A 10,706-nucleotide genomic window follows, 5' to 3' on the forward strand; every position below is an offset into this window, starting at 1 on the left:
TCCAATATGGGCTTTGCGGCAGTTGTAAATATAATTTTTTTTAACAAAAAATACGGGTATTATTTTCTTCCATTTAGAAAAATCCTAGGAAGTGAGAGCTTAACACGCGGGAGATCGCATGTTTTTTTGGACCACCTTAATGCATATATATATACATACTCAAGTACAGTTCAGTATAAAACTAATGTGAAATTGTGTGATTTTCTCTTTCTGAGCTTTTAAATTCTAAGTAGAAACGCGTAAGCGCGTGTGATTTGAAGTGGTTTAAGGGATTCACCGAAAAAAAGCGCACATGAAGCTTTGAATGAATGAATTTTTTAACTTGTTAAACTTTTCTACTGAATTAGATTTTTTTCTTTTTAGAACGCTTTCAATGTGGGCACACAAATACAATATTTGCAAAGTGTTTGTCACGTCAGTGCCTCTCAAAGGCTTACTTACACACATATGTATGTACATATGTACATTTGCACACATATGCATAAGTATGTATGAACATTATCAATTGGTAGATAAGAAATTCACTTGTCTTTATATGATGGTGTTGGAGCAAATCTTGTTCTGGCAAGTCATTGAAGCAAACTGGTAGCGAACCACTAAATGCGTGTGTAAGTTTTTTCGTTTATCAAATTTCTCCACCTTTTTTTTTATGTAACTATTTTTACACAATACTCAATATTTCTTTCTATTTCTTATTTATTCTATGCGCCATTTTGATTCTTATGTCCCTGAGGGTATATGAAATAATGCCACAGCTGTCATGTTTGTCCTTTATTTTCTTTTCTCTCCCCTACAATATTTACGCTCCACTGCTTCTTTTGTACTACGACATAGTAGTTATTATACTTTTACCTTTTTGCAGTCTTCGAGTTTGCGCGTTCATGAAAAAGTGTGTACTGTTTGGTTGAAGTACGGTGCAGATGCCTAATGGCAGCCGTGAAGCATCGTTGTGATTTTTCTTAAGAAAAAGCCTTTGAGTGCCCTTTGGTAGTTAAGTAAGTAAATAGCGGTTGTCTAAGTCTCAGTATTCTCTTTACAGTGTAGGAGGTAACCAGCATGAATATTTCAAATGTACGTCTTTAATTTATTCCATTCGTTTATTTATTTGGCCTTCCTAAAGCATATTCATGTCATATTCAGAAACTAGTTATGCACAAAGCTAGGTACAGTCAAATTACGATAAACTGACGATCTTTTGTATAGTGGTCAATTCCTATTGAATACTGTGAGGCTAGTCGCAGAGTATATAAAAATCGGCACCGTCTTAAAAATGAGGGTGTTAATTTTTTTTCCAGATCATGCTACGACAATCACTATACAATGCCTTTGCACAGCTTAGTTCATAGTTACTCTGGACTTCTATTTATCTTAGAGATCGGGAGTCTTAGTGAGTGTTTTACCCCTGAACTACGCTACCCAAACCTTGTGGCAGACACTTTCCTCGAGCAATTGTCTGCTTTCCTCATTTCCGATAATACGCAAATTGTGATGCAAGTATTTGCGACAGTCATCGCCGACCAAAGGGTCTTGAAGACAGCCTGACTGACTGTCTATTTCCTCTATTGTTAGCTTCGAAACCGTGATGCATTGTATTTTCTGTACTATCCTCATCCTCCAAACAAGATGATGCCTATGGTGACCATATGTCGTCCTCATGGATTGTGCCCCGTAATCAATCTTACTTGTTAACGTTTTAAAACAATAAAATCTAAAAAGTTTAGGAGAATTAAATTTAAAAAAAAAACCTTCCTTTTAAAACAATAACACGGGAAAATTTAATTAAAAAAAACAAAAAGAAAATTTAATAGAAAAACATTAATAAGTTCCTAAAAACTGCATAAATAAAATTAAAAAAACAAAAACACTATTCTTTTTAAACCAAATAAAACAAAATTAAATTAAACAAGTAAGGTCCTAAAAATCCAATGACAATAACAAAAATTATTATTAAAAAAGAAAAAGTGTGTTAAAATAAAAGTAAAAAATACTAAAAATTTAATAAAAAAAATAATTTTACTTTTTGCAACATTAAACTATAAAATAAGAGAAAATTAAAAAAACGATAAAAAATTAAAAAATATAGTTTAACAAATGTGTCAAAGAAAGTTAAATTAAAAAAAAGAAAAAAAAAATTAAATAAAAAAAAGAATAAAAAATCCGCTCCCCGGGGGCTCGAACCCGTATCTCTCGAATGGCACACTAATTCTTTGCACACTCGGCTATTGTGACTTTCGTGCGAGAATATCAAACGTCTTTCGAACTATTAAGCCATCTGTCTTTTATTTATCTCACGAAAGACCTTTTACTACACTGAGAAAAGTTAGTGAGTTTAGTTACGGCAACTAAATATGTTTTTCTCAACATAGGATTTGGAATCATGTTTTGAGAAAAATATTTTTACCTGACTTTTTTCTGCGTGTATATATTTATATATATTTTATATATAAATAATGTAACTATAGCAAAATCATAAGTTGAGAGAAACATATTTAGTTGATACAACTAAATTAATTTCTCAGTGTACGCTTATTTAGTGTATGTATACATTACCATTATTTTGCAACAATATGGATGCACTGTGTTCGTGGAGGTTACGTCCGCTAGTAGTAGAACGTATGTAGGTATGTATGTATGTAGGTTCATTTTCGCAGACAAATACAAAAAAAAAATCATTTCTCCTCTAAAACTATGAGCTTCTTGTTTACAATCCTTTCAAAATTAGGTGCTACAAAATTAATTTAAAGTTCATGAGCCTATTCTTTCAATGGAGCGCTCTATTATGAGCCAAACAAACGCAGGCATGAACATAATGCATACGCTCTACTATTACTACTAAAATTTTTAGTTTGTGTTCAGGGCTTTGCTATATATATATGCACATTGTGCATACCATATACATACATATTTATGCTTGTATATTTACAACTGCAGTTAATTAAAACTTTTTTTCGCGCGTAATATCTTTTTATTGAAGGGTTTCTTTATGTTTCTCTTCTTTTCATTTGGCATAAAATAGTTATTTTTTTGTGGTACATCCGCTGGGGGAAGCACTTCAACCGAAGGATATGCAATTGTCAATAAGCCAAGATGAGGTCAAGTACACCAAGATAAAGACAGCAGAAAAAAAAAGTGTAAGATATTTGGAAAAAGTAAGCAAGTCTTTGAACTCACTTAAACCATACACTTACACTTCTCTCAGCGCAAAAGTGTGCGAACTAGTACTTTACAAGTGTTTTGTATAAACTGTGAAGCAAAGCAAAATTTCGGTTTGAGCAAAACTAATTAATTTAAAATTTGATACATCAAAAATGTCTGTATTTTCTATTCTCTTTGCTCAACGGCAAGTTCAAGTATACACAAATAATAAAGTGAATCCAATTATCCGCAGTGGCTTTGCTGACCTACAAAATTTTTACAAATCGTTGCATACAGGAAGGCGCATAAAGCAGCATACAAGCTGCTATATAGCGCTACTCCTATGCATGCGTTGAGTGCTATTCCCCCCTGAAAGTAGTACTATGTACTATATTCATTTTATATGCGACTAATAAATAAATAAAAAGCACTCACACACGGCACAAAAAATGTTAAAAATAGCAAATAGCAAGCATTGAGTATATAAAATAAGCGCACAGCAATAAGGTATAAGGTAATATACGGTTATATTTTATACGTCTACTCGTATTTGCATAATAATGGCGAATAAAGTGCCATAAAAAAATAAAGTTAAAAAATAAAGCCAGCGTTTTTTTTTTTTTGCTTGTGAGCCCCAAAGTTCAAAGTGAATGCGAAAAAAAGTGTAGTGAGTGGCTGAAAGGAGATTTAATATGAAAAGATGAAAAATATTTTTGGATGCGATAGTTTTTCTTCACTTTTTTTTGTTTATATCATGTTCCATCAGCAGGAGGAGTTGCGTGCACAAAGCGCAACGGCGCGCGCTAGCTAGAAAAAGCTGTATTATTATTTTCATCGGGTCATTTATCCAGCTAAAATAAAAAAAAAAACTGATTGACAGTGCAAAATGAATGGTAAAAAAGTTGAAAATTTGCATAATGCCTTAAAAGTTGGTAAGTTATAGCGAAACTTTACAACAGGAAAGCGAAGCTCAAATAATTATTTAGTACAAACATATGTATATGGAAAATTGTTTATTTGAGAAAAAAAAAAAATTTTAAGTGGTCGTCACATTTTGTTTGTGCAACTTCTTTCATTTTCAATTTATTTCATGAAGAATTTGCGGCTTCGTCAAGGCTTGCATGGACTTAGGTTCACCGGAACCGTGACATAAGTTCCAAGGCAGAAATGTCGAACAATTTGGGGTGGTCTTCAACAATAACTTCAATAGTTCTGAGCTGTGTTCTGCTCACTTCCGAATGTGCAATGTTAGTTGTTATTGTTATATACAAAAACGCATGCACACATAGCCTATGTGCACATTCAATCTAGTTTGATTATTCGTTGAAACTATCTGTCCGTCAGTTCCAAAAATTAAGTTTTCAGAAGATATCTCAAAGCCAGGACTCGGGTATTTGTTCATTAAATAATTCAAGAAGTTCCTTTACCTGTTTCATTGAAGGGACTATGATAATTGTGTTGCTTGCAAACCATCCGAATTTTTGGATGAGGAATATTTTTCCCGAAGGCGTCACACAGCTATTGCAAAAATTTCACTCAGCATTCGTAGTGTTAAAAAAAAAACGGTATGAAAATTTTAAAAAAGATGAGAACTGCAAGTTCGAAATTTTTATGTGACTTTTTAAAATAAATCCCTTTTTTCAAACATCAATGCAATAACTCCTTAAAGTTTTGTAGTCACAGTACAAAGGCACGTCATTAACCCTTAACCATTGACTACAAATAAAATAAATACCAGACTTGCTGGACGTGCAGATTTTGCCAGCAAAAATTCTTCGGACAAAATCTTGCAACTACTGACAAAGAGAGAACCTAACTTTCTCTCTTATTTTTCCTCTCATTTGTAAGAGAACCTGGTAACCTCTGGCGAAATGAGAAATGTAACTGATTTATGCCTTTGTTCATGTACAACGGTCCAGGCCTTTCGGTCAGCAAACATACAGATAATGGATTCAAAATCAATTGTACGGGCAGGAAATGATTCCAATGTTAAAGTACCGAGCCTGGTTTCATAGTAGAACTTAAAAAAATTATAATTTGTGCTAATAGACTAAATGAACGGCCGCCTTCAGTAACAGTCGATTTGCTTGTTGTCTTTAAATATTTAATTTCTTAAATCAAAGAGATAAGGAAGGCTACGTAATGGTAACTTCATTTATTCCAAAAAATGTTGCCTTTCCACGCAAAATGTTCCAAACAAGATATTTGATCTGCGTAAACTCCTAGCATCATGTCCTTATCCACTCAAACTAAAATATCAATACCGAGACATACGAAGAAGAGATAAGTAGGGATAAAGACATGTTTTACTGTCTCCTATAAAATGTTGGCAACCTCGCATACGAGGTTTTGCATTTTCTTGATACGCGGTTTTGTACTTCGAACGACGATATCAAAAGCTTCAAAAACCTGAAACTTTCAAACTATAACTGAATGTTATACTATAATTTATATATAACTCCAAAGAACGTTATAAGTTCTCAACATAATACAATGTAAATAATGTAAAGTTTTTTTTCAATTTTACAAGGTATGAGAATATTAATTTTTTCTTTCGATTCATAAGAGATTGTTTTTGTATTCCCTTTTCCATGAACATAATTTTTTTCATACATAAGAAAATCACGAAGCTCCTGTTCAGTTTTGTTATTGCATGTTTTATCATTTTTTTCATTTTTTCCCTTTTGTCATGTTTCTTTTCACTTGTTGGCCTTCGCCGGGCCTCTAACGTTCAGACGGGCCTGGGTCAGTTGACGCCACTGACGCCCCTCTCTACGGGCCTGGCTGTGAGACAATGGACCTCATGCAGAAAAAGTGAGCTTAATTTCCGGCTCGATTTGCAGTACAAATTTTTGAGCTTAAGCTCATTTATTCGGTGCGAAAATTGAGTCAGAGCTTAAGCTCACTTTTTATGCATGAGTTCCAATATATTAAATAATTTTTAAGAATTCAGATAATAGCCACAATTACTCACTAAAAAAATAATTTACAAATGTATTTATTTTTTTTCGATAAAGCTTCACTAGATATTGAGCAAGCAAACACTTTTGTTCTTTTGTCACTCTTCTTCCGTTGCTGCTTTCTATTTGGCTTAGTAAAGTTCAAAGTTTTTGATAATGCTGTGTAGTCCAAACGAACAACAATTGAAACATTTTTAGCTATGCAAAGTAAAAACTTATTCAGTTTTCTGGTGATGTAGTCTTAGCGCGACCGAAAACAAATATACATATATATGTATGCATGTATGTATGTATATATATAAAAGCATATACCACCTGCAAATACGCTTGCACATTTATTACATTGGAGGGATGAATGTATAGTCCAAATAGTTCATTTAAATTAAATTGCGCGTCTTTGCAGTTTTTTATGTGCACTTCGCTTTTTCGCCTGCTCTTGCAACACTGCAACGAACTTCTAGCAAGACTGGCGCTGTCACTGCGACTGTCGCTGCTAATTAACCCTGAAAAGTTGCAGTCAAGTAGACGAGTTGACTGGCAGATGCTCGTTTTCATGGCATGCGGGGATGGGCCATTTGCGGAATTAAGAACGGAAAAGTGACTGTAAAATGCTGAGTGCAGCACCCGTTTCTCGCAATGAAATTTCGACTTAAAAGTAATTAAAACCTTTATACATTCGTAGGTACATTTAAACCCATATTTAATTGTCTTTCTTCGGTAGCAACTATCTTGCAGTATTTAATTGTTGTTGAACGTTTATTGTTTTTTTTTTTTGGTGGCATTTAAAAACAATTTTATGTTAATTACAAAAGTGTTACTTTGTCGCTTTGCCAGTCGTACACTTAGGACAAAACTATAGCGCATCCTATGTTAACAATTGTTTTAAACGAGAAATGGAATTGTTTTTTTTTAATTCATTTATTTATTTTTGTATTTTATTCAAGATCTCTGTAATTTGTTGAATAGTTTTAGTTGCCTTGTGAACTACAACGGTGACGGAAAAATATATTTCCTTTAGTAATGTTGGTGAGTGAATAAGTAAAGGCTGAAAATAAATTAAAAAAGACATCCTTAAATTAGCCCTTTCATGAAAAAAGTTATAGCTAGTGTTACGAAGTGGAAAATTGGAAATGCTTGGTAGGCCCTGTTTTCATATATATGTATATACAGGATTTGATTCTCCCTTAAGCAAAGTGGAAAGAGTAAATTATTAAAACCAACTGACTGGACCAGATTCTAAGAAATTTTTGAAAGTAGGATCCGTACACCCAATCATTTACAAAATATTGACTATCAAAAAAAGAAAAAAACCACTTAGCAGCTATGGTCGTTATTCTTTTAATGCTTTGTACTCAAAGGGTAAAGCCATACCACCTTGATGAATCCCAAAGTTAGAAGTTCTCAGGAGGCAAGTGCCGAAATTATTCAAGCCAGCGCAGCAAAAGGAAACCACGAAATGCTGGGAGGAGTACAAGGATCTGCTTCAGATTAACAAGAAAATAATAACGAAGGCAAAGCTTCTGTAGAAATATCTGGCGCCATAAGCAATAACCCATTTGGACATTTGGAGGAAACCAAAATATTTGCGGCTATTACTTTTTATGTAGCCTAGCTGGCGAGATGGGGATTTCACGTACGCATGGAGTAGGGGTTGATGAATACGATAGTATATATAACTTCATTTTTTCTGAAGTCGACTTAGGCGGTTATTACTCGTGACCATAGACATAGAGAGTTCGTCTGAGACCACAAGGTTAAAGAAAGCCATATCTAAAGGTTCCATCGAACAGCGACTTATTTAAACTGAGAACGGATCGGAAGCCCAGAACAGCGAAGCATCCCTGGATGTCTTACTTAATGCACACTTCCCAACAGAAATTTTTTGGCACTCGGAGGAGGTTAAACTAAACGCCGCATAAATCACTGCGACCCAAAAAAGCCGAGATGTAAAAAAGTCTCGTCACTCGTGTTGGTTTGGTCAGCAGCCCTAAGGATTTCGTGCCACTTGAGAATTAGAATTTGCCAGTAAAATCGCCGTAAAAAAACCGTGAAGAATCTATAGTAAGGCCCCTAGCCACATAAAATGTTGGCATCACCATAGGCGGGGTGTTTCAAGCTCCCTTCCACACAGCGACAGACCCACAGCCGAAGAGCAATAGCCTAAACATTTTGCAAGACCAAATGCAAGGGATCCCACGGTTTAGTGCGCAATGAGAGGAGAACTGTGATATGTAGTATAGATCATGCCATATTCTTATCTAGGAAATACGAAAGCACCGACAAAATCCTCCAGCGTCAGTTAACTCGAGCGCCTACGGCAGGAAAAGGCTTCACTGTCTATGCCCGCCTTACAAACACTAGCCAATGGCCCAATTATCTACTCGCGCTTAAATGGTACCAAGCTTCCGAAATGGATGAGGATTATTAACCGCCTGGACAACTCAAAGGACCCAAATGGTAGTGATGGTGAACCTATCTCTCCGAGAAAATATGCAAGGGTTAGTCATCTTCAGCACTACGGATGTTCTTTAGGCCCCGTAAAGCCTCTACTGTAGAGGCCTTTACCGGCGAGGCCGTATAACCTATTCTAAACTAAGCTACTCATTCCCAGTATTATGTGCTATCCTTGAACTGGATCGTTGTTGTGGGGAAAGCTTCTTCAACATTTTTTATTCTGATGAGTAACATTCTTCAAGGGAACAACTTAGACGTGTCTCGCCAGTAACGACCTACCTTAAATATATGTGCTGACAATGATAGTTAAAGACACTTATTAGCTATTAATCTCAAGCGCTTATAACTTCAACACAGAATATTTATAAACGCTTGAGTGCAGTAATGAGGATTATTCGTCACGCAAAACGACCACCGAAACTATTTATCCCTGACTGATTAATATCGAGACGTCAAGCCAAAATTACATTGTCACATTTATTTGCAAAGCTGCTCATTATTTTCGCTAAACAAGAACAATACTTATTAAATAAAAGAGATTAATGCGAGCACCTATTGCAACAAAAAGAAGTGATGTCAGCAATACAAAAACAAAGACAACTTAAGCGGAAGAGATAATAAGTAAATGTAATGAAATGTTGCAATGCTGACAGGCAGATCCAGCTTCGCGTGAACACAGACAATAAACGAAATAAGGCAATAGTAAAATAGTGACGTTTTTAGTAACTTGGCCATGTCAACGCAATGTGCAGACAGCTTTTAAAAGTTATGTATGTACATATGCATATATAAACACATGTATTCATTGTATGCGTGCGTAATTTTTTTCCAGAACGCGCATACTTTTTGGTTTATTTTTCTTTGTCTTCTCCGTCGCTTCTGTTACAATTCTGTACATTTTTGTGCATTGCTTTCGTAGTTTACCTCGTTTTTCATTGCCGCCCTTGTGCATTTCGTTCCACTCGGCCATAGCTTGTTAGTTTTGGTCAGTCCGTAAAGGACATCCTCTGTGCGAAAGTCGAGAAACAAAAGTGATGAAATGTTGACGTTGCTTTACAGCGGCGATGTCCACAGCAGGAAATGCTAGCGCGATACAAAAAAACAAAAAAAAACAACGGCGCAACATGCATTGAAATGCCGGAAAGTAGCGCAACACTTTACGACTTCAAAAAGCTTAAGTGGCAGCGCACTAAATGTGTCAAGGCTACATAGTTGGATGTCCTTTTTTGATTAACTCTAAGCGGCGTATATGAAGTGGATAGATACAAATTGCGGAAGGATTGTTTGAGTTTAGTCATTGCAATAGAAAATATGTAAATAGTCAAACCCTTCGAAATACCCGAAAGGTATCACTTACTGTCCGTTTCAGACGTTATGATAACCGTGTTTTTTTTTTTTTTAATTACAAAAAGTCATATTTAAAATGAAAGGTCTTGGCTTCTAAATGTCATATAATGTATTATATTTGAGTAGGGTTATCACCTTTATACAAATTATAAGATCTTCACCGTTCGTTGCACTAAAAAAAATAGATATCAAGTGATTGGAAATAGTCTCCGGATGTGCAGTAAACTATTATTTTTTTAGTGGAGTTCACAAAATTAAAAATGACGTCTGGAAATGAGGTCTTCAGATATACAATAAGCTGCCACTTGGTTTCTCCAAATGTGTATATGTACATGCCAGGCTACACGGAGTAAATGATACGGGAAAAACGCAAGTTCTTAAAACCTAGATATATAAATGTGAATGTCTGTTTGTTTATTACCTTATAACTTCTGAATCGCGGCACGGCATCGCACGAAACTTTGCACACTTATTTGCGTTTACCCCGGGAAGGTTATAGGCATAGAGAAAAATGCACAGCACTAACTAAAATTTTCATGTTTTATATCTCTTGAAGTATTTGTGGTAGAGCTTTGGAACTTGCTGTCAAAATAAATAAAACTAATTCCATACTCATGGGAAAATATGGGCGGTATTGGAAAAGGGGGCGTGTCACCTCCCATAGGCGTGAATTATTTAATCAGCTCTAACTTCGGAACCGTAAGTCACAAAACTTGAAATTTTGTGCACAGACATATCTATGGTAGGTGCTTATAGTAAGGTATATATAATGGGTGATTTTTTAAGAGCTTGATAACTTTTTTTTTAAAA

At 35.0% G+C, this 10,706-nt stretch overlaps 1 protein-coding gene across 1 annotated transcript in view; it reads right to left on the reverse strand.

The window, feature by feature from the left end:
* LOC108374436 (Kv channel-interacting protein 4-like) overlaps positions 1-9,519 on the reverse strand; it is a gene marked incomplete at its 3' end in the record, with an annotated part of 28,202 nt that extends 18,683 nt beyond the window's left edge. The window contains exon 1 of the mRNA XM_017630416.1: positions 9,474-9,519. Within this exon, the coding sequence (XP_017485905.1) occupies positions 9,474-9,519 (46 nt within the window). The remainder of the gene's footprint in view (positions 1-9,473) is intronic.
* Between the last annotated feature and the right edge of the window lie 1,187 nt (positions 9,520-10,706).

Source organism: Rhagoletis zephyria, unplaced genomic scaffold (assembly GCF_001687245.7).
Source record: "Rhagoletis zephyria isolate East Lansing unplaced genomic scaffold, Rhagoletis_zephyria_1.1 Rzeph_scaffold_07710, whole genome shotgun sequence".
Lineage (NCBI taxonomy): Eukaryota > Metazoa > Arthropoda > Insecta > Diptera > Tephritidae > Rhagoletis > Rhagoletis zephyria.